The sequence below is a fragment of the Callionymus lyra genome, chromosome 19 (genome assembly GCF_982586985.1).
Source record: "Callionymus lyra chromosome 19, fCalLyr1.hap1.1, whole genome shotgun sequence".
NCBI classification, from domain to species: domain Eukaryota; kingdom Metazoa; phylum Chordata; class Actinopteri; order Syngnathiformes; family Callionymidae; genus Callionymus; species Callionymus lyra.
In genome coordinates, this window is record NC_141836.1 from 21405235 (window position 1) to 21432086 (window position 26852).

The 26852-nt window shown below is 41.9% G+C and overlaps 3 protein-coding genes across 3 annotated transcripts; 2 read left to right on the plus strand and 1 right to left on the minus strand.

Moving 5' to 3' along the window:
- The first annotated feature begins 103 nt into the window (after positions 1 to 103).
- Positions 104 to 2313, plus strand: LOC148059943 (aquaporin-4). The gene is made up of 6 exons (XM_087782090.1): positions 104 to 118; positions 290 to 481; positions 569 to 730; positions 803 to 967; positions 1953 to 2033; positions 2107 to 2313. The coding sequence occupies exons 1-6, from the start codon at positions 104 to 106 to the stop codon at positions 2311 to 2313; spliced, it is 822 nt and encodes a 273-aa protein (XP_087638216.1).
- A 3433-nt stretch (positions 2314 to 5746) lies between these two features.
- mipb (major intrinsic protein of lens fiber b) lies at positions 5747 to 6830 on the plus strand. The gene is made up of 4 exons (XM_087782089.1): positions 5747 to 6131; positions 6194 to 6358; positions 6421 to 6501; positions 6562 to 6830. The coding sequence occupies exons 1-4, from the start codon at positions 5772 to 5774 to the stop codon at positions 6745 to 6747; spliced, it is 792 nt and encodes a 263-aa protein (XP_087638215.1). The 5' UTR covers positions 5747 to 5771; the 3' UTR covers positions 6748 to 6830.
- A 4005-nt stretch (positions 6831 to 10835) lies between these two features.
- rbm38 (RNA binding motif protein 38) lies at positions 10836 to 25849 on the minus strand. The gene is made up of 4 exons (XM_087781978.1): positions 25477 to 25849; positions 21945 to 22068; positions 20582 to 20636; positions 10836 to 12477 (listed from the first exon to the last, which is right to left on the minus strand). Exons 1-4 carry the CDS (start codon positions 25696 to 25698, stop codon positions 12126 to 12128), a joined length of 753 nt encoding a protein of 250 aa, XP_087638104.1. The 5' UTR covers positions 25699 to 25849; the 3' UTR covers positions 10836 to 12125.
- Positions 25850 to 26852: the final 1003 nt, after the last annotated feature.

Consider the following 26852-nt stretch of genomic DNA (forward strand, 5'->3'; position numbering starts at 1 on the left):
AAGGAGGGGGGAGGCTGCTCTTATCAAAGCCTCTCTTGGACGATGATGAAGGAGTCAGAGGACCGACCCAAGACCACAGCAGCGTAAACGCAGGAGGTCGGACATGTCGTGGCAGGAGGTAAGATCCTTTTTGAGCTTTTCCAAAAATGTGTTTTGAGAGCTTGTTTAAAAAAGCTAGTAACCTTGTGTCCTAGAAGCTTTGTTTCCAATTTGTCATCAATTTTCATCAGTCTTGTGTTCGAGGTTTCCTGTTGACATGTTTGTCACCTGAACTCCTCTGTGTCTTCAGCTCCGCACTCGGCAATTCTGGCGCGCCGTGCTGGCCGAGCTGCTGGGGACCCTGGTTCTGGTGAGCGCAGCTCTGGGGGCGTCCGTCCCGGCGACTGGGGCGCCCCCTGTGGGACCCATGTACCCTGCGGTGGCGGTCGGGGCAGCCATTGTTGCTCTGGGACAATGTTTTGGAGAAATAAGTGGTGCACAGGTTTGTGTTTAAAGTCTCAGACAGGTTTTTGTCATTTGTGGCCCTAGATGATAACGCAGAATTTAAACTTTTTTGTGGCCCCTGCAGGTGAATCCTGCCGTGACTCTGTCTCTGTTGGCCACTCGCAGGCTCGAAGTTCTCCAGGCTTTGGTCTACATCACAGCTCAGTGTCTCGGGGCTTCCATCGGAGCCGGGGCCCTCTACCTCGCTCTCCCACTTAAAACCAGCGCCGAGCACTTTGTCAACAAGGTTCCTGTCTCCGTCTTTGTCAGATCTTTGGGTTCCTCCTCCGCGGCTTCATGCCTCTCTCGTGTGTGTCAGGTTCCTCTGGAGTTGAACGCAGCTCAAGCTCTCGCCGTGGAAGTTCTCTGCACCTTCCAGATGGTGTTCACCGTCTTCTCGGTGGAGGAACAGAATCGCAGGGAGAACCCGGTCCCGGGGAACCTCGCGATCGGATTCGCACATACGGCTGGAATTCTTATTGGCGTAAGAAACATTTTCATGGTGGATGGACTCGTGGTTGATCTGGATCCGTTTACTCATGAACTGTGAGACTCTTGATATCAAAGTAACACAGGCATGAACAAGAGCAGTTTATAGACAGGATAGTGTTTTCTTTCTTTTATATAGTCTTTATTTGAAGATTTGTTTTCATTTAAGAGATTCATTTCTAAGGCAAAAATATGTGCAAATGATAAAACGACTTCCCCAAAAAAGGATAGATAATAAATTTAGATTTTTTTTTGTATCTTACAGTCTTGTTCACAAGTGAGTGGAGCAATGAGGTGAAAGGCAATTTCCCTGGGGCTCATCCAGGCTGAAAAATGTATCTGAAAGTGAAGGCCATGTTGCTTGGACTGACAAAAGAATGAAGGAAATAATAATTTATTTCATGTTTTTTGATTGATAACAGCTTAATTTAATTGATTTATTTCATCTTAAAAATTTTCCCTGGATGTTGTGGTAACGGACATTCAAATCCTGTTGTGTGTCTGTATGAGGGGTGTGTATAAGACTCTGGTGACTTGAAAAAAAGTCATAACTGCCTTAATTTGATTTAAAACCAAAATATGTTCAAACATCTGCTTTAAAAGCTGCTGGAGTCGACTGTATCCTCTCGTCCTCAGTCATAGCCGAGATTTTGCAGGATTTCATTGTTCCTTTAGCTGCGGAGAATGAAATGACTTCTGCCATCTAGCTGTCAAAAGTTTAGTTGCAACACATAAATGGACAAGCAGTCTAAATATTTGCCCTTCAAATGTAAATAAAGAAACATCTCATTTTATTCTAAACACACTTTCTTGAAATATAAACAAGAAAAGTAAACAATGTTTTTTTTAAACCCAGTGCTGTTGAATATCAGTACGGTAGAAAAGATAGATGTTTTAGTAAGTTTAGTTTAGTTTTAGTGCATCGATATGTTCTTACACTGTAGCCTGTTGTCAGATGTTCTCTGTTGTTGCCTGGACAGGGAAGGTTCTCTGGGGCCAGCATGAATCCAGCTCGTTCTCTGGGTCCTGCCATCATCGCAGGCTACTGGGAAAACCACTGGGTGAGGAACTTGTGTGTCTGTTTTGTCGACGTCCATGTTTCATCAAAAATAATCAGGGGGTTACTGCCAACAGGTGTACTGGGTCGGACCGGTCGTGGGCGGAATGCTGGCCGGAGTCTCTCACGAGTTCTTCTTCGCCCGAAGCGCCTCCCGCCAGAAGCTGGTGGCGTGTCTGACGTGTCGAGATATCGAGATCGTCGAGACGACCAGCATGACCGGATCCTCGCTGTCCACGGTCACGCAGAACCCAACACGAGCAAAGCACAAACAAGACAACTGAGGCGTCCTGGAGTCTCTAGTGTGACGCATTCATCCACCTAAAAGTCTTTTATAAACTCGTGTCCTATCAGATGTGTATGTTCCATGTGCCTGCTGATACAAGCTTTATTAAAATCCTATTGTGAACCCAGTCCGTGTCCACCGCACTTAAGGGTCTCCGTTGCTTTGAAATGCTAAAAAGGTTCTCGCGCTCGAACATGTCTCATCTGCTGCCCTGACGCTTGTTGGTCTTCTATTCAAAAGCAAATGAAGGCGCGTGGCTCGGTGAAAGAGGGAGAAAAACACCTTCAGTAAAGATGAGTGCAGTAATTTGGATATATTATGGTGTGTCACGAAGATAAAGGTTGAAAGCAAGAGTGAGCAGCTTTGATGCTCGAGGGTGAGGTATAGCTGGACAGAAGGACACAAACAGACAATCACACTTACTGATCACTTTGATAGCCTCATGAGTGCCACATCAATATAGTCAAAGGTCGCACTTTATTCGTTTTTAAATCATGGGAGGTCACTAGAGTGTCTTGAGAATATGGAAGTATATCGGTGCCATCAGAATATCAAAAGGGGAAATTTTAAATTGTAAATGTTGAATGATTTTTTTAAACCATTAAATTATTTTTTGGAATAATGTTATTCAATAAAAATATAAGTAAGTATTGTTAAATATAATTGTTTATATTTATATATGATTTTATATATATATTAATATTTTGAATTGGAATATTGAATATTTATCTTTTAAATATAAAGTTTGAAACTAATTGAAATAATTCAAAAATGTTTTGTTCTAAATTCTTTTCTTTGTTGACATAGTAATGCCACCATGATGTGTGAAGACAATTATTCATTCATTCATTTTGAAAATTTGGAAAATTTCAACCTTTCAAGATACAAATGATTGAATTTAATTATTCAATAAAAACAATGTCAACGTTTCAGGGTGCTAGCCTAGGCCTGGGGAGGATCATGAGGATAACCGATACTTGGCTACAGAAGCTAGCTCGCAGGGGTAGGGAACCTGGTCCAGAAAGAGCTGCAGTGGGTGCAGGTTTTTGTTCCAACCGATCAAGCATGTACAGTTTAACCAATGAGGTTTCAGCTGAACAAGCAACACCAGACTGACAATCAACTGATTACACTCCTAAGACACCTGGTTGGAACGAAAACCTGCACCCACTGCGGCTCTTTCTGGACCAGGTTCCCTACCCCTGCTCTAGGGACATAGAATGTCACCTTCTGACAGAGCCTGAGCTTGTGTTTGAGGTTGCGAGTTTCAAGCTAGATATAGTTGGAAGCACCTTGAAACACAGTACATGGAACCAGTACTCTTGAGATGGGTTGGACACTTTTCCACTTTGGAGTTGCTTCTGTGGAGAGGTCCTGAGCAGAGGTAGCAATACTTGCTCCAAGGCTTGGTGCCTGACTGTTGTGGTCCTCCCCGTTAGACATGAGTAAAGCCTCTCTTTGCCTTAAGGTGGGGGGGACGGCTCCTGAAGTTTGTTTGGGTGTCCACCCTTTTAAATACCATTGAAGGGTTGTTGGATAGCGCCCTTCCAAGGGATTCCCTCATCCTGTTGGGAGACTTCAACACCCAGGTCCGAGTGAATATGAGACCTGGGAATGGCATGATCAGAAATAATGGTCCACCTGATCTGACACTTACATGCTTTACGAGAATGAAGCAGGGTCAGGGTGGTTCCTCCTTCCAAGGTCTATTCAGGGATCCTGAAAAGTAGAGGCAGTCGGATAGTCAAACCTCGGATTCAGGAGGAGCAATGGGGTTTTGGTCCAGGTCGGAGAACAGTAGATCAACTTTACACCGTTGGCAGGATCCTTGAAGGTGTTTGGGACTAGAATTTCTAGAGGTAGCAATGGTGTTGAGGGGTCCTGATTTGGTGGATAAGGATTGCATCTCTCGCTGGAGAGACTTTGTCTTTTAGCTGGCCTGGGAACGCTTGAGGGTTCCCCAGGAAGAGCTAGACCATAGCTAGGGTGAGGAAAGTCTGGGACTCCTTGGTGAATCTGCTTTCCCCGCAACCCGAACCTGCATATGCAGAAAACGAGAAGTTACAATATAGAGACAATTACATTTAAATATTTTAAAAAAAGCAAAACCATTTAATGACTAACTCCCCCCAAAAATGAATAAACATTTGAAATGTTCAGTTCAACCTTTAAATGAATCCTGATGGCACTGATATACTTTCATACATCAAAGTCCTGAATGGTTGACATTGAAACTGAAACTGTTTACATTTCCCTTTGAAAAAACAGCAGATGTATGTGGTCTGTTTTTAAAAAAAAATACTATTATACGTTTGTCACTTTACACATACACACACACAGGCATATGTACACACTAGTACACGCACACACGCTAAAAGCAATCTCTTGGACAACACCCACACAAAGGCCATAACTGCCAAAGTGCAGCCAGCATTTTGCATTGTGCGTGTTATTTCTAACATAAGGGAGTTCAAACGGCAAGCTCAGCGTTCCGCATTCATCAACACCCCCCCTCACCCCTCTCCCCTCCCCGCACACACACCTCCGACCAGGCCGATGCCTCTGGACCGGTCACAGCCATGGCCACTCAGTAACCCTGTAGTCCCCAACAAACGCCCAGATTGTTCCAGACTGAAGCAGAATCCTCTCAAACAAACCCGGGAATAGAACCAGCCGCTGCCGACTCCCGTCATAGGGTTTTGTTTCCGCGCCAATTTTAATAAACATGAATAACTATGAATGTGTTGATCATATGAAGAGGGTGTCATGAACCCCCCTATCCTGCGCTGACAATGGTTTCACAGGGTCAGGCTTTTCAGTGTCTGGTCAGGTTGTTAGTTTTGGGCACTTCCACCCGGGCCCCTGAATGTATTATACTTCTAGGGTGATCTATGATACCACAAGTCTAGAACAAACATCGTTCTTCATGTGAATGTGTCGGTGCTTTATGAGGCTATTCATGATGATCATTGGAGACCATCAGGTTGTTAGCGACAGAGGGGGCATCTGAGGGGTTAAGTTTGTTTGGTTTACGATGTCCTGCTTCACTGTCCCCGCCCTTGGCCTTAACGCAGGATTATGGCGTCACCTGGGGCCCCTTGGGGGTATTATAAAGCCCCATGTTTGGCCCTCTCTCCTCCGTCAGAAAGGCTGAAAGCTCCACGGGACACTCCGTCTTGTCCACCTTCACTTCATCTTTAGAATTGATGTTCTCTTGACAACTCACCTTCACCCACGCTCCCACTTACCTATGTCTTTGCAACAGGTGGACAGAGGTGGCTAGCGAATGCGCCTGAGTTATTGACCTGCTGAAGAATTGGACTTTTTGGAAGATCTTTTTTTTCTCGTTAGAACAGTTTGTCGACTTTTGAAAAGGCGCATCTGACCTTTTCTGAAAAAAAGTCCATCTCACTTTAAAAAAAAAGAGAAACCCATTAGCTGCTCAGACATCCAAACATGTGGGAGTTCAGGTCAATTAATTTTTGGCGGGCGGTCTTTGCCGAGTTTTTCGGAACCATGTTCTTTGTGTTTTTCGGCATGGGCGCGGCCCTGCGTTGGACCACAGGGCCCCATCAAGTCCTCCACGTGGCCTTATGCTTTGGGCTGGCAGCCGCCACCCTCATCCAGTCCATCGGCCACATCAGCGGCGGACACATCAACCCCGCGGTCACCTTCGCCTACCTGGTCGGCGCGCAGCTGTCTCTTTTCCGTGCCATTTTCTACATCATCGCCCAGTGCCTGGGGGCCGTCGCAGGCGCCGCCGTTCTGTACGGCGTCACACCCGCTAACATGAGGGGCAACATGGCCATGAACACGGTACGTTTTGTCGTCAAATTAATGCGTCACTTTTTTCTTGACACAACCTTGTGTCTCCACAGCTGCAGCCTGGGATCAGCCAGGGAATGGCCACCACGGTGGAGATGTTCCTCACCCTGCAGCTCGTGGTCTGCACCTTTGCGGTGACTGATGAGAGGAGAAACGGCCGTCTGGGATCAGCTGCCCTTTCCATCGGCTTCTCCGTCACCATCGGTCATCTCATGGGGGTAAGACGGATACACAAAGTAAGGAATAGGTGTCATGGGGCTAACGTTGTTTTGTGTTCCAGATGTACTACACAGGTGCTGGCATGAACCCTGCCAGGTCTTTCGCTCCCGCGGTTCTCTTCAGGAACTTCACCAACCACTGGGTAAGACTCTTTATTCCTCGTTTTAGGAATATATCCTTCAACGATTGTGGTTTCTTGCAGGTGTACTGGGTCGGGCCAATCATAGGCGGTGCCATCGGTGCTGTCCTGTACGATTTCATCCTCTTCCCGCGGGTGAAGGGTCTGTCCGAGCGACTGGCCGTGCTGAAGGGCAGCCGATCCCAGGACAACGACAACCAGCAGGACCCGCGTGGGGAGCCCATCGAGCTGAAGACTCAAGCCCTGTAAACCTGCCCGCTGTCACTGCCTGGAGCTGAGGGACGAGACCCTGAGCCACGCTAACCCCACCCTCGATGCCGACACTGACACAACACATCGATTTTAAAAAACAACACTTAACGACACACAACCTTCACTGTGGTCACAACTGGAGATTCTGTTAGCTGGTGCTGAGGAGGCTCGTGGAGATGTAGAAAAGGCGACATTCTAGAAGGTCAGAGTACGGGGACAGGGATGGGGTCAAGCTGTAGGGGGGGAAACTGGGCTTGTGGTCATTTCAGGTTAGACCAGTGAAGATGGGCATGCTTTTCATTATTCATCTGAATTTATCTCCAAGTTAGTTTAGCTCATTTTGTTTTCTGCACTTCCGGGACATGGAGGTATGATACTTAGATTTGACCAGGCTTTCACTCTTTTCACATCATTACATTTTATCTGTGTGTTTGTGTGTGTGTGTGTGTGTGTGGACGCTGCTGCAGAATGAGTGAGAGAGTGAGAGTTTGTGCGTGTCTGTGAGAGTGAGTGTGTATACTGCATGTGTGTTCATGTGCCTGAAGATCAAGAAGCAGATACAGAGGTTTTTATTTTGTTTTATTTTCATAACCAAGCTCCTGTTTTGTACAAAAATAATGTTCAATGTGTTCATTTTTAAGACACAATCACTTCTCTTACCTTCACCGTGGTACTTGCTATGATTTTCATTTTTACACAAACCACCTGCTTATTTTGTTCTGAGCCAGCTCATCCCGAAAGACATGTTGTACCCCAAACTTTGATAAAATGAAGGTCTGTTCATCGCAGATCACTCGTGTAAGCTTTACATTGAGCACAAAGTGTTTCAATACAGTTCAATGACAATAAAAAAAACTTGATAATAAAAAGGCTTCTTTTGTGTCACCACATTTTTAAAAATTAAATATCTGAGCATGTAGGATTAAATAATAACACCATGGTCTGATTTAGGAGATTCTAAGCTGTCAGGAGAGAAACAATGGCTTAAAATGTTTTTTTTTTAACAGGATAAACACAGCAGATTGAGAGGATATGTCGCTGATGTTATTAATAAATACATTAATTAAAAGTTATGGTTAATATTGCACGTTTTTATAATAAATTACCCAATAAACAAGCTATTAAAAAATATATACTTAAATGTAAATGTAATGCTTCGCGACAGTTTTGTGACACAACACATTACGGCAGTTGCAACGTGCTTCACGTTAACCCCGTCGAACGTCACTGAAGTCGGTAAACACAGATTTTCTGTTAAAAAATAAACATTTTCAAGCGAGAACTGGGATTGAATTGTTTTTTTTTCTCCTTTTTCTAATACCGAAAGTTTAGCGACCAACACACCGTCAAGTTTGCGATTACCTTTAGTCCGTTTTACCTTTTAATAAATTGAACGCCAAACAATATACAAAAACTATTTTATGGGAATAATAAAACCGAGTTCTATACGATAATAAAGGTTAACAAAATGCAGTCAGTTGCTGACTTACTTCACTAGATGGCGACATAGTCACGTCATTAGCCTTTTTAACACGACACCACCTTCACCAGCAGGTTGAGTAAGTTTGAGGTATTTGTGTGAGGTTTATTTAAGGCAGAGTGTTGCTTTAACCTTCTTTTTAAAAAAAATATAACGGATCCACCCTGTAGCTGACTGTGAACTTGAGTTTATAAAAGGCGTAAATCTCTACTGTGCTGATAAAACACAGCCAAGGTCATATTTTACTTTGCTGTTTGAATTATGACATGAAGTTTTTTTTTAGTCCAAAGCTTCACTTCAAGACAAATGATCTCTGTGTTTTTTTCAAACATGTTTGTTATTGAAGGTGCAATTTTCCTTGTAATTTAGAATTTGGGGGATTATCACCAAGATGTGTTGACAGAGATACGGATTGAGATTAAAGTAGGCTACAGTATTACTCCCAGTGCTTCTTGAGATTTTAAGATTTGGGCTGCTATATATAAATATATATATATACAGTGGTATGAAAAAGGTTAGGCACAAGATTTCATGATAATTTGCTCTACTTTTATAAGAGAAGATCACAGCAACATGATTTGATTTCCTACAGAGATGTAGACATTTGAGTGTTTTCCAGAAATCTTAGAGTAGCATTACATGGTTTTATTTTGATAAAATTAAATGTAAAACAAATGGTATATGCAAAAGTGCAGACACCCTTTTAGTCACATTCATTTCAAGACCTGTAGGGATTTAAAGCTGACAGGTTGCCTCACAAAATTGCCCAATCATGAATAAGGCTGTTTAACAGAGGTGTTTGAGGTGTTGCAATAGGCCTTTCTCGAGTGTTTGTCACAAGAAGAGTCGTATGAGTTATGCACAAGTACATCTTCACAATCCAGAAGCATTTTTGGAAAAAGTACTGTGATCAGATGAGACTAAGATGGAGTTAATTGGTCAAACCAGGGTCCATCATGTAATGGGGCTGTTCAAAATCCACCAAGGAATTGATGCCGAAGCACAAGGACAAAATCTTCTGGACATCCCAGTCTCCAGACCTTAACATCATTGAAAATAAATGGATTGATTTGAAGCAGGTTGTTTGCGCATGGAAGCCAAGAAACCTGACTGAACTGGAGGCGTCTTGTCTGTGGCTATAGGAGGCGTCTCCAAGCTGTTCTTGCAGGAGAAGGAGGCTTTCCATAAGGTACATTAGGTATAACACGTTAAAATTAAGTTGCTTCAAAAGCTCAGCAAGTGACAAACTGATGCAGTGATTTCCCCAAACTTTTACATACCTCTGTATATATCGGGGTCTTGTTTAAGAGTGAGCTGTCAACACCGTGGTGGTAAAGAGAGAGCTAACTCTAAAGGCAAAGCTCTCTGTATAAGGGTCGGTCTCGTCACTACCCTCACCTATGGCCCTTAGAGGTGGGTAGTGACCGAAGGATCACGGGTACAAGTGCCAAAATGTTTTTTTTTTCCATATGGTAGGCGGGCTCTCCGGGTGAGAAGCAAGATCATTCGGGAGAGGCTCGGTGTAGAACCGCTGCTCCTCCACATTAAGGGGAGTCAGTTGAGGGCAACTGATTAGGCGCCTCCATGGTGAGGTGTTCAGGGCATGTCCCACCAACAGGAGACCACGGGGGAGACCCAGGCCATGCTGGAAAGACGACCTCTCTTAGCTGGTCTGGAATCGCCTTGAGGTTTCCCCCAGGAAGAGCTGGACAATGTAGATGGGGCACGGAAAGTCTAGGCATCTCTGTTGCTGCCCCCATGATTCGAAAACCGATAAGCGTAAGAAGACAAGATATAGTTTTTACAATGTAAGCTTTTCAAATCTAGATGACAGGAATTTAAAAAAATCTGAAAGCAAAATTAAACATGAATTGGTGACAGATTCGTCAATCATCTTTCAGTTTTTGCCACCCGAGAAGATAAATATTTGAGTTGGTTGCCTGATCTCTCTCTCTGTATAAAATAAAGTGAGTGTGATCTTAATAGTACACTCTCAAATCGCTTGACAAACTCATCATGTTGAACAGGTGTCCCCAACCTTTTTGGAACCACTGGTTTTATGTCTGCATTTTATTCACGGACCAACATTTAGATTAAAAAAAAAAAAAAAAAAATCAAATAAAGATCGTAATTTTCACTAGTTTACAGGTTTATTTATTTTTTACTAAAATGACCGTCTTGACATGTCAAGAATCACAGTGCAATGTTACTTAAGAGAAAATACCATCCTAAAGAAATAGAATGAATCAAACAGAAATCATATATATCATTTTGACTTTCTTGTTGACCCCGTTAACAAATGCCTCAAGTACCCAGACCGTTGGGTTGACCACCCAGTGAAGGACAACCTTGATCAGGTCAAGGGAACATGGGTAAAAGGAGCCCCATTCAAATTAAAGCATTTCCAAATTTGATAAATACTAAATAAGGATGATTTTCATAATATCTTTTTTGGGGTGTTATTCAATTTATTTTTGTTTTAATGTGTTTATTATACTCAGTATTTCAGCTAGGATAATTTAAATAAATAGGTTAAAGATATACATAAAGATACGCTTCAGTCAAGTTACTATTATAGAACTACAGTATATATGCACCAGAAAACTCAGAAAAGGAAACATTTTTTTATTAAACTTTGCATATCAACATTGGCATATGGCTTAGGTTTCAAGACACCGACCACCCAGAGCCTCTCTGCGTGAGCCTGTCTCGGAGATGAACAAAGACACGGGTCTGAGGGGCAACAATGCACTGCAGGACGAGCCTGGTCCTGACACGGATGTCAACTGTGTCCATAAATCTCTGGCCGACTCTCCCAGACAAACAGAGGCAGCACGTGTCTCATTCAGCAGCAACTCCACATGATGTAGGAACAAGTAGGTCAAACAACCTGATCAAACCTCCACATGAACATTTCCATTCTGGTCCTAGTGTAATGGAATGTATACTAACTTGATATTACAAAAATAACTGGATAATAATGACTATAAAAGGACCATAACATTGTATATACTTATTATTTATTGTAGTTTTGTTTCTACAGATGTGTTGAACTGTAACTGAAATAACTATACTCATTATTTATTAAATTAAAAGTCTTCAGGATGTTCTGGAATTCAATATTAAGTAAGTGAAATAGAAAGATTTTTAATCCAGAGACAGCCCTTTAAACTTGCTCATCACTCATACTGTATTCTAATCAGTTTCCTCTCTTGGTTCGTCTGTTTTTCTTCAGTATAACAGACAGAACAACCTCACAAGCCGGACCTTTAACTCTAAGAGTATTAAACTACACAGTTATCTCTAGAACCAGGTAACTAACTGTGATCTTAACTCTATTGCTAGATACAGACAGTGATGTGCTGTTATTACAGAGAACAAATACACCTTCAAGTAAAATCAAAGTAAGATATTTCAGAAAAAAAAACATTAAGAACTTTTGAAACTTGTAATAATAACGTAGAAAAGTGTCTCTTATCCTCCCTCACTTCTCTGATTATCATCGTAACAACTTGCGTTTTTTTTCCCTCCAGAGTAAAAAAGGCAGCATGATATTAGAGAGGATACAGTGACAAACACCAGGTGCAGGAATTCAACGGAGCCCACACAGAGTGGAGACCTTGGTGGGGAATAAAAGGAGGTCTGCAAGGAGCCCAGTCTCTGCTCTGCAAACCTACATTTCCTCTGGAGAATCTGCTGCTGCAGCATCAACATCAATGAGTCACACGCGCCCGATGCTCAACTTTGTCCAAGAAACATTCAGATCAAACGCTGAAAACACTTTGAACTTAAAAAAAAACTTAACAATGTTCCCCATTGGAGCCCTTGTCTCATCTTGATGATGTCACAGGTCAGAAGGTCACATCACGTTGAATCCTCGGAAGCACAAAGTCGCTCACTGCATGCGGTTCGGAGGCTGGTGCGCGTATTGTATGACGGTGTGCGGCGCCACCGACGCAGTGGTCAGTCGAGCATGAGGGGGATTGAGGTCGACCGGGGTCGTCGGGGAGGTGGTCATAGGTGGCGCTGCCGTTCCTGGGCAGTAGCTGTAGCCCAGATAGCCGGCAGATGGCGACGGCGAGGGAGTGCAGGGGCACTGCTCCAGTCCTGGGGGAGTGTAGGGACTGTAGGCGGAGCTGTAGTCAAGGTAAGGGCTGGCCAGTGCTGCCACTGCTGGACCCAGCTGGGACTGCAGAACCAGGTTGGGTTGGAGGTAGGTTTGAGGAAGGACATAATGCTGGATCAGCCTGGAGAGACAGAGAGTAGAACAAGACGGTTAACAGGAGAAAGGGTGAAACTCCAGGCTGCATTAAGAAAAATTGGCGATAGTTTTGTGGCTTTAAACTACTACACATTTACCAAAATTAGATCTTGCGCAGCACCGTCACTCAAAGCGGGTCGCCTCCCTAGTGGGCCACGTAATTAGCACAGTATTTCTGAGGCGGATGACATTCAGCATGAGTTATTAGAAAACACAAAATGCGTGTTTTGGGACAAGGCTTACTAGGTTTAGCACAATAGCAATAAACTGGTTATGAGTTTTGAGGTCACCAGTTCGACTCCCCCCTGGGGATATGTCTTTCACATCCTTGAGCAGTCCTGTTTAGGTTAATATGGGCCAATATTCTTTTCTCTTTCATAACATTTTGTCTTTGTTTATGTGGCACAAGTCTCTGTTGACATGCTTCAGAGGTTTAAAGTACATCGGTCCCTCGTTTATTGTGGTTTCAATCTGACCGGTAGGTGGATCTCAAAGAGGTATTTAGAAAATAGTCATTTGAAAACCCAACTCTCCTGACTCACCCACATGTTTTCCTCTCCAAGATGATGTCATTTGAAGATATCACTTTATAAAGTTCTCCCGTGTCTGAAATCTCAGCAAGGAGATTTTACGAGAGTAAGTCCATTATGATGCAATAATGGCTTCACTCCTCTTCCAGCCAGCTTAAATCACGCTTTGTTGAAACAACAAGTTCCCTGGAGGTGGATACTTTGAAGATTAATGATGCACGGTGACAAACATTGATGCTTGACCAATCACAGCAGAGTGGGTGTTGTTATAGTAAACAAGATTTAATTTCTGTTGTCAGCGGGGCTTAGGCCCATTTTCTAATGTAAATGTATTAAAACAAGAGTTTTGTACAAACAGACACATACTGATGAGTACAATAGAGGTCTATTAAATGCACACTTAAATCATCACATTAAATGACTTTTAATTGGCTGATCCACCTTTTACAGCCAGTAAAGTAAAGAGATTTTGAGGGTTGACAAAACATTCCCAATTTCTAAACAAGCTTTGACCTTGTGTGTGAAAGCTCATTTTGTCTTTAATTTGACTCTTCTCATGCTCTTCAGAAGGCCACAATATACATTTATGTTTGCAGTTAATACATTTAAATGGCTGATTTCATTTTGGCCTTATTGCTCAGCGAGTCTTGAGTAAGTCCAGCAGGTCAAGTGCTTCTTTAAACTGCAGAGCAGTGAGACAATAAACATGTTGACACACAGGTTGCCCAAATAGATCTCATGTTGTAACTGTAAAAAAACAAACAAAAAAAAAGGCTAAAAAGGGCTCAGCTGTCCTCCTGTGTACAGTCACGACCTCCCCTCCAGGCCGCCCACTTAACCTGGACCCCCGAGCAGCAACATCTGGCAGCAGTGACCGGATGAGTACGAGTGGAGTCAAATAAAGTAAAGATGACAGAATTGAACTGATCTTGTAATCGGCACCTACAGCATTTAACCTTGTTGCTGACTCAGGTGACAACGCTGGCCTGCTGCTGCTGTTTATCCCCAAACACACACACCACAAGGATCATAGTGCATACACAACAAACACACACACAATGCTGTATACACAATACACACGCTGGTTCACAGAGCTGTGATCTCGGCACTTTTTTTCCGATTATTCATTAAATATACTGACGTTAAGAGTTTTTATGGTCAACTTTTTATCTATGTTGCTTCTGATCTTAACGGTTAACAATTAACATTTTCTATTCAAGAACAACAGATTTATTCACACTTCACAATTTTGGACAAATGGAAATATATTGATACAACTTTCATGGAATAACAACTTGGGCAGGTCACTGAGGTGTATGTGTTCAACAATTATGATGCAGAAGTTTGTCGTTATACGATATAAATGTAAAATAATGGATGGGACCCAGATTAGCAAGCAGGCTTTCCCGATCTCCCATGAATGTCTCCCTCTCAGTCATCCTTCCAGAAGCAGAAGTTGAATGTAATTAAATCAATTAACAAAATGTTGGACCCCTCCGGCGTCCTGAGTGATGATATCTGACTGACTCACTGGTCTGTGGTTAAGCCCACTGACGTGAAACTCCACGATGCTTGCCAACATTATAATGAGGATTATGCTTCCAAACACTTAGTGTGCCTCGCAGCCACCACATGTTGGCAGGAGATCTGTGTGACACCTCCTGGAAGCAGAGAGATGCAACAGCCACAATGTATTGTAGGTGACGACTTGTTCTCTTGGGTGAAGAGCTGTTACTGATATATTTAGTTAAGAGAGGAAAGTCCTATGGACCACAAACTGCTTGACCAAGGGTCTTAAAAATCAGCATGTAAACTACTGACCTCCAAGTTTTATTCGTATTAGTTCTTCAAAAGAAGCCCAATTTATTATTGTCCCTACAATATGTATCGTATCGCCAGATTCTTGCCAATACACACCCCATGAAACAAAATCCTTATAGTAAGTAAGTAAGTAAGTAATTTTTATTTGTATAGCGCTTTTCCAGACCAGGGTCACAAAGCGCTTAAACAATCAAAACAATATTCAATAAAGTACAACATTGAAAGAATAATAATAATAGTGAATAACTGACAGTATTTAGCATCACTGAAGATCATGCACCCTTTATTGAATTACTGAAAACAATACTTTAAGCTCCAGTTTTTACAGGTTTCACTAGAAAAATGTAGATTTTCTTCCATCCATCATGTGTTTAACATGCATTGACAAGGCCTATCTAATGTTTAGTTAAATTTTCCTGCCATAGTTTCCCCTAGGTTCTTGGTTGTCAACTAAAATTAGGACAAAAATATTTTCATGAGTACAGGAATATAGTGACACTGGCAAGTGTGGAGCATAAAGACACGAATAAAGATAAAGTTTGAGGCGTTTTCAATCTTGTAGGTTGAATTCAACAACTTGCGTGTCTTTTAACTCTAGTTATTTCCTACACCATCAGAACACGTCATGTAGATGTAACTCAGAAGCGTGTAAAAGAGCAGCAAATAAGTCAAAAAGGGTCGTCATTAATAAGCCCTCCCCCAGCTCGGCCCTGGTGCCCTCTACGAGTCTCGCCCAGAAGTGCAGTGTCATTCCCACGGCTGTGCGCTGCTGCCGCCTGCGCCCCACACACACTGATGTGATGTGACAGCCGCATCGTACGAGAGCCGCGCTCCTCGCCTCCGTCCTGCCCGACCGTGGCATCATCGCTGGCTGTCAAAGACGAACTCATATACATATAAGAGCGCACAAACTGGCTGGACTCGACCATCACGCGAGCACAATTTAAAAAGCACATGTGCGATCGTGGGGATTCACCTGCCTCCGGGGCGAGAAAGCGAGTCCCTCTTTCATAATTCATGATATTTAACATCTGAGAGGTCAGTGGTGGTAACAGCAAGTCTCCGGGAAATGAAAGTAATTCAGTGTTAAGTCCTCTAAAGTGATGGAAGCCGTGTGGAGGAGCTCAGCCATGCTGGCTAATTGGTGCAGCTGCATGGGTGTTTGCTCACTGACAGACCCATGAGAGCAGAATAACCTCCACAGACTTCCCCTCTCTCTCGGGGTTCACTCCCTCCTAGCGAGCTTCCTCTCCACTCCCTCGACACTCTTCGAGGCAGATAAAACACATCTGCACTTTCTTTTATTCCTCTCAGGGGTCAGGGTCAAGAGACATTTGGCAAGGGTGAGGAGGCGGGCGGGGGCTCGGAGGTGAAGGATCCGCCATCATATCGCTCATGCCTTGAGACAGCCTTGCTTTTAATAGTCTGACGAAGGATGTGAGGAGGGTGAGTCAGAGCAGCGCTCACGCACACACACACTGCTGACCCTCTCTGTAAACACACACACACAGCTGGGGGGGGAAGCGCCGGACATTTATCTCCTCGATCAGAGGATCATCATCATACAAATGTGATGAGATACAAACGACATATTGAGCGGTCGAACCGAAATCATCCTGACAGCGTGTCATTCTAATCAAAGTGCTACAGCTCATCAGCGCAGCAGATTATCAAGAAGGATCGTCCGCGGCTCCAATGTCATCACTCACTCTTTCTCTTCAGACCCCGGACCTCTGTCATCATGAAGGGAACCCCACAAAAACATTTTTTCAACATTTGAAAAAACAGGAGTAACTAACCAATAGACATGCAAGTATATATGTTATTAAACTGAAAGGGATGCTGATAAAACGATAACGATACGAAGTATACTAGGGGTGTGTATTTGCAAGAAACGTAGCACCTTGCGATACTGTAGGAAGAAGGATATATTTGTGATATTGCTCAAGTACTTGACTCTGGTGTTGAAGAATTTACAGACCACATGATTCTTGATGAAGTCGTAACTGCTTTCATTTGTTTCATCAGAGGATGAATGATATATTTGTAATATAAAACAAAAAAGAACTATCATAAGAATAAAATATGATATGAAAGCAAAAAAAACAGCAGTGAACTGTTATATCGATACGTTATCATTGAAAAACAGGCCATTTTTAAGTGTATTGATATTTTCTTAGACAATACTAGTAACGTTTACTTGACGGATCGATGACACAAAATCTCAATGTTGTTTAAGCTGGGCACTCATACTGGATACAAGTTTAACATTAACCATTCCTGAATTCTCCATCCTAGTATTAACTCCAGCAATGAGGTAGTAGGGGGTGAAGCCATATCCCAGCTACACCAGGCAAGAGGCAGAGGACACTCTAGACAAGTTACCGAGCAACTACAGGCCAAATAACGATGGTCTAGTAAATCCAACTTGTCGAATATCGAATCTACAAATAAACTGCTATTGGCAAGGAGCTCACAATAAGCATCACAATGCTTGTAATCAAGATATGATAGCATCACATTATATGATGTCATGAATATTGTTCACTACATTTCTTTCAGGATGAAACTGTTGGTTGGTGGTGTTGTCATTTTGCCTATATTTCATCAATATAAGATATAATAAAGTATTTAGCAGTTTGCTTTATCAAAACTTTTTCACACCTCTTATATAGATGATGCCATTTGTAGGCTCAGATCTTAAAGCAAATATTACCTCTGTACTGATAAAGGTTAAGTAAGGTCAGTGATTAATTGGCTGATATAAATCGTAGTCTCTCAGTTTGTCTATTCCATCATTAATTCATGCAGCTGGCATTTTATATTAACACTGTCACATTAAACATTGAAGGCTTTCCCAAAGTTTTAATTAAGTGGATAAATCTGGAGGTCTCTTGCCGCGTTTTTCTCAGCAAATTTGAATTTTTGACAGAATTTTTGCCACTAATTAGGTCTCTGGGTAAGAAACCACAGCCACCTGGGAGTTCTGTGTTGACTTGAACCCCTCGACACATGCCAGGAGACGAGGACCGGAAAGACGGCTGGTCTTGAGCGAAGGATAATAGAGGGGAATTAATAACGTGACAACCTACGTCGACCTCATGGGCTGATGAATGATTCACACTCAGTTATTCATCCTCCGTTTCACAAAAACGCTCGGTTTAAAATGTCAGAAAAGCCCCGTTGCAGACGCCACAGGTGCCGCCGCCACCCTCGCCTCCGCCTGATCCTCTGCTTGCGAAAACAAGAGCGAGACACGACCGGCAGCCCCCCCACCACCACGCATAAACACCCTCTTGAAAAACAACCGAAACCCTCACTTATCATCGAGACGCCCACTGATTTTGGATTAGAAGCAGGCACCCCACTGGCGACAGACGTCCCACTCAGCTGTACCTCACAGCCACTGTTGGCGTCAGCTGTCCTCTCCAAACACACCAAGTAGCAGGATGAGCTTTGGCTCTGCCAGAGTTTATCTTTGTTGTTTGCTGTTGCGGGCGGAGCACAGAAACTACAGCTTGGCTGTTGAACTCCAAATGTTGCAATAGTTTTCCTTAAACCACTGTATTGATATTCAACAGTACAGTATTGATGTTTTTTTTAATAGTCTGTTTATGGCTTATATTTTTTAAAAGTGTATATAAAATATATATAAATATATTCTTCATTTGTTCATTTTCGTGTTTCAATATAATGTCCGGCCGCTGAATGGCAGTCATTATTTCTTCCACAGCTAAAGAACCAATTAAATCCTGCGAGGTCCTGGCAATGACTAAGGATGAGAGGATACAGTCGACTCCAGCAGCTTTTAAAGCTGATGTATTTTTGGTTTTAAAACTAATGAAAGCAGTAACTTCGCCAAGACTCATGAGGTCTGTAAATTCTGCAATGCCAGAGTCAAGTATTTAGCACTATATTGTGTCGTTGCCCCGGATGTATATCGTATTGCCAGGTTCTCCAATATACAGGCCGACTGAAAAGTGAACGTCTATGTCTGTTTTTCAAATTTAAAAGTGTTATTCCAAGACAAAGAAAGAAGGATGGGAGATATTAGAAGTCACGGCAGAGAAGATGACTGCAGTCATACTGATCATGTCAAAGATACAATGGCCTTCCGGCAGCACATTCACCCTTCGCCTGAAATGAACCTTGGGTACTTGATTTCTCGATTCAGACACGAATCTGCACAACATGAAAATGAACCCGGGAAATATTATGACAAATATTGTGATTGTTTCAGGGAGAGTTAAGCAGGGTAAAAAAACTGAATCTGCAGCGACAGTTATGGAAAGAGGAAGAAGAGAACGTTGCAGCTGCACTGAGGTGATTGTTGCTCACAGGTGTTCAGAGGCAGTCGTCCTCTCACTCCTTATCAATATCTCTACAAGTTCAACATCACTGGGAGCAACTATCATGCTTTTTGAGTTAAGTTACTTTTGAAAGCATGTTTCCTGGGTTAGCTTGTTATTGTCACACAGATGTGTTTTGTTATTTCTGTTCATCCGCGCTTGACTGCGGTTTCAAGTCATCTGGTGTGCTGCTCATCCAGGTAGCAGATTCCATGGGACAGTCCAGAGTCATCTGCTGTGCTGGGACACATGGAATGAGGCTCATGTGAAGACCAAATTAGTGCAGACAAACAAAGAGCTTTGCCGCATGTTGTGAGTGTTGGTGTTTGCCTTTGGGGTGTGTTGAGAGGTGGTGTTCACACCTCTTTGTGCGAGTCTGTCAGATGTCAAAGCTGCTACTTTTTCCCAGAAGCCGAGAATAAAAACTGCGTCGCCGAGAAGCTCCTGAACCACAGGAGACGTCCAATCAAAGCCTTACCGCCCATTCAGAGACTCATCTGGGTCAACCTCAACTCCCTCATCACTCATTCACAAATTGAGGACTACAATATTAATAGCACTCAGAAGAGTTTGAGGGTTTTAATGGGATTTTCTACCGTCTGCAAGATTCATCCTTCACTCTCACAAGCTGAAGGTTGAATGTATTTGGGAAGGTCTTCTCAAAAGTATCCACCGAATCTACTTTCTCTTTAGCTTAACATACGTGCTCAACTCAAGGCCTAAAATGTAATTATCTTTCTCTAATACAATAAATACTTTACTATACAGAAAAATGCATTTCCTTGCGATTGTTAAGATAAAGTTATTAAGCAATTTTTAAGATAAATGCAAATTGAGCATACATATATATATAAACAAATATATTCACTGCAAATACTTAAAAAACTCCAGCAAAAACTTTATACAAGTGTGATGTAAATATTTATATTTATTAGTCTATAATAAATCACAGAAACCTCAGTGCAGACTAAAGAAAAGTATATTAAAGAAGGTTGAGAAAATTCACTTGATATTGTTTCAGAGAACTATTTAATACTCGGTAAAAGTGTTCCCAACACAAGCATGTGTTTTTAATTTGGACCCCTACCTAATACGAGACACTTTTCAACATAATGAATCCTTTTCATTTGAAGTAAAGCCACTGACACAATACTGCGGTTCAAGTGTGCTTTTACTGGGAAAAGGTCTTATTTGGAGTGTAGTCATTTTGTCTTGAAAAGGACCAAATATATGAAGTCAGAGCGTGACTTTTGCTGGCTGGAAGATAAAGGACAAACAGGGGTGTCGAGGACAAGGGGTGACAGACACACACACACAGTGTTGTGATGTAAAAGTGGTGCGTGTGAGGGAGAGAGAAGAGTTGGGAACCAGGCTATTGATTCTGTCTTACCCGTACTGCCTCTGAGCCCACGACGGCTGGACTTGCTGAACTCCAAGAGAGAGAGCTGCAGATACACAGAGAAAGATTTCAGCTATCGGCACCACAGACGACTGAGCAGAGACGAACAGACAAGGACGATGCCGCTTCCCTCTCAGCCTGTCTCTGCTCGTTTGTTTCACAAGTCTCCATGTTTAGGAGGATATCTTTGCACACACACTCAAACATCTGTAATGAGGCACGAGCGAGACGGAGAAAATGACCATCTCTGGATTCCACAAACCATTACTGCCCGTGTTTCATTCTCATCATGACAAAGAAAAACATTGTTTCTGTTTTTCTTTCTCCATCTCAGTCCCATCTCCTTGGGCTCCTCCACCCATCTATCACACCAAGCACTGCCATCTCTCATCAGCTGCCTGCCGGGAGGACTGTGTGTCGTGGAATAAGGGCACACAGTCAGCTGTTGTTGGAGCCACTGTTTGTCAATCACACCTACACGCCGGGGTATTTTAACCAGCGCAGGCCGGCAGAGGAGCCGAGCCGTCACGGCCCAGATCTCAGCGCGACGTCAGAGACGGAGGGCCAGATGTGTGTGTCGGTGGCTCACGCTGAGAAGGCCCAGTGGCAGAGGAAACACAACAGGACAACACACAGTAAACACAGTGTTTGTGTGTTGTGGCTCGAAGCCCAAAGAACATCTAAATTATCATGAAGACAAGACTCATTTCAGCTTCATGTATCTGGAAATTAGTATTGAGGAATACATCTAAATAAATCAGCATGGAGTCCAAAAAAGGGGGGTTAGGTCATTGTTCTATGGACTTATTGTAAGTCAGCTCTGATACAAGCATTGACCTGATGACGTGTGATGAACTAAGAACGACCATCTTTGTATTGTATTTGTATAGGATTTTCATCCCTTGAATCACTTTATGGAAGTGCATTTTGAAACCTAGTATTGATACTAAAATGTTGTTTCCGGATACGATTCTCATTTTCCAAAGTATCAATACCATCCCCCACCATCTGAATCTTGTGATCTCATCATTGCTGTTTTCTTTTTGCACAACTGTTTTGTTATACATACTAAAAGTGTGGTTCTTTTCATTTTTTTGTTCTTGTTAATACATTCAGGGATCCTTTTTTCCTTGTGGATTTGTAAAATGTATAGATTATTTCCCAGTATCAGTATCGAGTGGAAATGGTAATATGGTGACAAACCATACAACTTGTTTTATAAGATCACAGTTCAATTACAGTTCTGAGTAAATACGAGGTTGTTAGAGAGAGATGCATTCATGTCTGTGAGAGATCCATTTTATGAGCATGTTTATTTAAAGGTGTGTATTCATGGGTGCTCCGTCACACTTACCGGTCTGTGAGCTGCGAGGTTTGGCTCCTAAGTAGGCCAGGTTTACGTTGGCCCTCCTGCCGTCTATGATGGGGTTAGCATCTTTGCACGCCTGCTCTGCTGCCGCTCGGTCCACCATGGTCACCTGTGGACACACAATCACCCAGGTGAACGCTGTGCCGTGTGACCACCGGCGTTTGTGTAGAACAGAGGAAGTGACAGCCAGCGGAAGCCGTTGTCCTCTAATGTTTCTGAACTCTTCAGAAGACTATGCTGTGAGGATGTGTGAGCTTTAGACCAGTCACTGTTGTGATGTGGGCTGTATTGTAGGAGTTGAGCGATCGCTCTGGGAATCAAACTGGGATGCCAAAGATGTTGGGATCTACCTGGAGTGAGCTGAGGAGTGGGCAGATAGCAGTGGGAGGAGGGCGATGAAGGTCAAAACACACACAGATGCTGTAACCATAATGAACTCATTGAATGGATCCTTGTATTTCTTTGGTACTGGTGAAAAAGCATCAGTACTAGTTCATAAACCAGTCAAATATAATATAGTGTATTATTTTAGTGAAAGAATGTTAAAATGCACTATAACAAAAAACATACAACAACAGAATATATATATACATATATTTTCCTTTTTTTGATGACACAGCTAAGAATGGGCGACAGGGACATTTTTTTCTTTCTTTAATTGTATCAGTTTTATGGTATTTAAGTTCTTTAAATGTTGTGTTCTTACACACGTTTTCCTTTAATAAGAACATAATTATTGCAGTTAATTTTTCATTCAACAGACAATGTTTTGCCACATTGCCGCATTTAATAACTAAGAATAAGAATGACTAGAATGTTAGTATAACATTTTTATCAAACAAAACATGGTTTAACATGCAACATTAACCTACAAACCACAGATAGGGCTCTCCTATTGGATACAACATCCTCAACATGAGCTTTGGTTTGGGTTGTACGTTACAGTTTTTCACAGCGTGCAGCTTATTTTTTATTACAACAAGCTTTGATATGTTGAAAAAGAAAGATTTTTTTGTAATAGTTAAATTTGCTTTTAATACAACAAAATGAACAACAAGGAACTAGATTAAAGAAAACCCAAAAATGATTAATGTGAAACAGAGCTGACTATCTGTTCTGAAGATAAAAAAGAAGTAGAAAAAAAGTCACACAATAGTTCTGCACAGAAACACACAGTTCCTACTGATCAGTCACCATGAGTCTGGTCTACTGAAGACATTTGTCAAGTGTGGTTATGTTTAGTATGTCTTTAATTATGAAGTACCGCTGGGCAAGACAGGAATTTAATAAAATCTGCGCTAAGATAAAAGTTTGTGTGGTTATTTGAAACACGTGCAAAGCAACATCAAGCTTATAAACAACTTATAATACAGTAAAAAAAATCCCTCCCAAAAAAGTTAATGTTGACGTCAATGGCTAACAATCTAAATAGCTAACTACCTATAACTGCGGAAGGTACGGCCGCGATTTTGAGAGAAAAATAGAAAAAAAAATTAACGACGGCATCAATAAAGTAGTATATTTCGTCTACGCTTTTCATAGTCGACGTCACTGTGATTTTATGACGAATCATGGCCTTTATTCTCTACTCAAAATTCACTATGCACCTGCTGTGTGTCTGTGCGACTGCAGTGCATGTCACTGAAGTTGTATGTGGGATACACAAATATAGTGGTATATGAAAAATCATAATACAAATGAATACTGGTTTATGGTACACAGCTGTATACCGCAGAGGCCTAGACACAGCACTCATTGCATTGCTGTGGGGCGAAGAGAAAGTTGCCCCTTCAACGCAACAGCTCAGCCAATCACAGCCATTCAATGTTGAAAGACAACAGAAGTTCATCCAATCAGCAGTGTGGTCAAGAGGGCGTGTCTGTGACGGTGAGACCAGAGCTGTTGTCATAAGAACGTTGAACACATGAGTCAAGAAAGAGTAGGAAGAGTTAGAGGTTCTATACAACATTGACTGGTTGATAAGATTTTAAAGGGTCTGTGACATGGTCTTTCAAAACAGGACAAAAATACTGTTTTTTAATGTGTGTATTGTGTTTTTGGCCTTCAATTGTGCTACTTGGATGACGTTGAACTGTGTTGTGCCACTTTGCGGGGCAATAAACAAGTTTTTAAGCTCTTTTGGGAAAGAGAAAAAGGTTATATATTAACCAAACATGTGTACATAAAAAAACAGCGGTTACGTAACATTTATGCATTTCTTCACTTGTATGGAAGCTGAACTGCAATAGAAACAGTGATTCATCATAAAGGGTTTGGTGCAATTAAAGGGTTAGTTCACCCAAAATTCAAACTTCACTCGATTTCTCGAAGGGTGGAGATTATTTTTGGAGTATTAGGCAAAAGATAGATATACATTTCAATGAAGCAAATGACGCTCAGTAGTATTCGTCTTCATCTTCGTGCAAAATGACACACTTGAAACATCCATGTACCTCCATCGTCTGCAACGTCCATCTTGTATTTCCGGTTTATACCACTGGTTATTATTTAAACGTCTGCTAAAAAACGGGCTTAAAATATAGACATATTTATCTTTTTCCAGAACATTTGTTTTCTTGGAGGCTTCAATACAAGATGGACATTACAGACGAGCAGTATGGAGGAATATGGATGTTTTAACTATGTCTTTTTGGACAAAGACCACATCAGTCGCTTCATTAAAAAGAACATACATTTTTGCCTATAGCCTTAAAAAGGAATGGATTAGTGTGGTGAGAAGAAATTAGTGATGTTTGAATTTTGGGTGAACTGTCTCTTTAAGCTTAACTTTTAAATAGTTTTTCTCATATAGAAGTTTGTTCAACAACAGAAAAAAAAACGATGATAATTTACTACTCAATATAATTGCACAGTACTTTAGTGTGGAAATGTGTTCATGTTCATATTAATAATTAATATTCTGTTACACACAATAAGAAAATGTAAATAGCATGACACATTGTTTGTGGTTTAGTACACGGATAACGAAGTATTATTGAGATAATCGGTTGGTTGTTGGAAAGTGATGGGAAGTTAGAGCTTGTTTGGGTGTAAATATGAAGTTATCATCATTATGTAAGTGATGTACTCAGTAAATAAGTTGACATCAGGACCAGAATGAAGAAGCTCTTGAGATGACTGACTTCTCCACTAAATTTTCCTTTTAAAACAAGAGCATTAATGTATGTTTTTCTCTCTTGAGAATATCCACTGACTATTATTTGGCTTTTAAGACTATAAAAGACCAGATCTCACGCTTGTGGTCCAGAAAAAAAAGTACTTTCTTGCGTTACGAATCAGATTTTTCCATCTAACATGATGTGTGTGAGATAGTCCTCATGGTTTGACCTTTGAACTTGAACCAGTCATGTAATGGATGTCACACTTATTTGTAAAAACCTGCCTCTCATTCTCCGAGCATGTGACACTGAGTCACTCCTGTTTTCACTCAAAACCTCGGTGTTTTCCAAACACGACACTGAAACCAGGAGATATTCGAGACGAGGCTCGGACTTACGAATCCGTATCCCCTGGACTTGCCGGTCTGCTTGTCGATGATCACCACCGCCTCGTCGATGTCCCCGAAACTCTCGAAATATTTCCCCAGGGACGCGTCGTCCGTGTGGTACGGCAGCCCCCCCACAAAGATCTTGGTGTAGGTGGTGTCCCTGTCCGTGACGGGGTTCATTATCTCTAGCGGAACCCCGGCCAGGTGACCCAGAAACAGCGGCGAAGTCATGACGCGCAGGGAAAAAAAAGCCCGTTAAAAAAAGTGCAGCAACTTTAAGCGGCGGCGCAGTGATTCATGAAGGTAGTCCCGGTTCTGTGCCCTCGTTGTCTTGCTTTTTTTTGGGGGGGTTCTCTCGAGCAGACAGGTGTTTCACCACCGCTTCTCCAGTCGCTGGAAAAAAAAGGGGCAAAGTCTTGCCGAGCAAAAGGAGGCGGTTCCGTGCGAGTCCATCGACCCAATAGATGAACCGAGCGTTCTTTTGAGAGACCAGTTCCCGCCCAGCGCGCCGCAGAAAACCAACTGTAGAGCACCATCTGGTGGCTGATTTCGGTATCACACACAGTAACTAGTAAGTAATTTGTATTTATAAAGCGCTTTTCCAGACCAGGGTCACAAAGCGCTTAAACAATCAAAACAATACTCGATAAAATATATACTTTAAAGGGCAAGATACAACTGATAACACAACAGGATTTCCAGAAAATCAAGGAAAAGCCTGAACAAATAAAGACGTCTTAAGATGATTCTTAAAGGAGTCAGTAGATCCATCAAGCTCAAAGAGAGAGGAAGATTGTTCCAAAGCTTAGGAGCAACAGCCTGGAAGGATTTCTCTCTTCTGGTCCTGAACCGAGTGCGAGGAACCATAAGTAGATTCTGATCCACAGACCTCTGAGCCCGAGCTGGGGTGTAAGGCTGGATCAGATCAGTGATGTAAGGAGGAGCCTGACAATGAATAGATCTGAAAGTAAGAACCAGAATTTTAAAGTTGATCCTGAAAGAAACTGGAAGCCAGTGAAGAGTTTTAAGGATCGGAGAAATGTGAGTTCTTCTACTTGAGCGGGTCAGAATTCTCGCTGCAGTTAATAGTTAATACAGTTAACACAGGCGTACTAGATGAAAATACAATCTTCACTGGACTGCAGGTTTGTTTGTCGTTAGATATATATATATATAGCATATATATATAGCAGTTTTTTTTGTAATTGAAAAACCGGATTGAAATGTTCAATTTGTTCAATTGAATAATTTAGTTCAAATATTTTCATATTGAAAGGTTGATTTAAAAATCGAATAAATTGCAAAATTAATTATTGGGTTTATCTAGTTGGATTTTCCAATTCCAATAATAAAACAAATTAATTCAATATTTTTTATTTTATTAT

What these genes read in the sequence shown, in the direction of transcription:
- LOC148059943 (XM_087782090.1), top strand. An exon ending in CGGCTGGAATTCTTATTGGC is followed by an intron (nt 968 to 1,952) that starts GTAAGAAACATT and finishes TTGCCTGGACAG; the next exon opens with GGAAGGTTCTCTGGGGCCAG. An exon ending in GCTACTGGGAAAACCACTGG is followed by an intron (nt 2,034 to 2,106) that starts GTGAGGAACTTG and finishes TACTGCCAACAG; the next exon opens with GTGTACTGGGTCGGACCGGT.
- mipb (XM_087782089.1), top strand. Translation starts at nt 5,772, where the DNA reads ATGTGGGAGTTCAGGTCAATTAATTTTTGGCGGGCGGTCTTTGCCGAG. An exon ending in GCAACATGGCCATGAACACG is followed by an intron (nt 6,132 to 6,193) that starts GTACGTTTTGTC and finishes GTGTCTCCACAG; the next exon opens with CTGCAGCCTGGGATCAGCCA. An exon ending in GGAACTTCACCAACCACTGG is followed by an intron (nt 6,502 to 6,561) that starts GTAAGACTCTTT and finishes GGTTTCTTGCAG; the next exon opens with GTGTACTGGGTCGGGCCAAT.
- rbm38 (XM_087781978.1), bottom strand. Translation starts at nt 25,698, where the DNA reads ATGACTTCGCCGCTGTTTCTGGGTCACCTGGCCGGGGTTCCGCTAGAG. An exon ending in AGTCCAGGGGATACGGATTC is followed by an intron (nt 22,069 to 25,476) that starts GTAAGTCCGAGC and finishes GTGTGTCCACAG; the next exon opens with GTGACCATGGTGGACCGAGC. An exon ending in ACCTCGCAGCTCACAGACCG is followed by an intron (nt 20,637 to 21,944) that starts GTAAGTGTGACG and finishes GTGTATCTGCAG; the next exon opens with CTCTCTCTCTTGGAGTTCAG.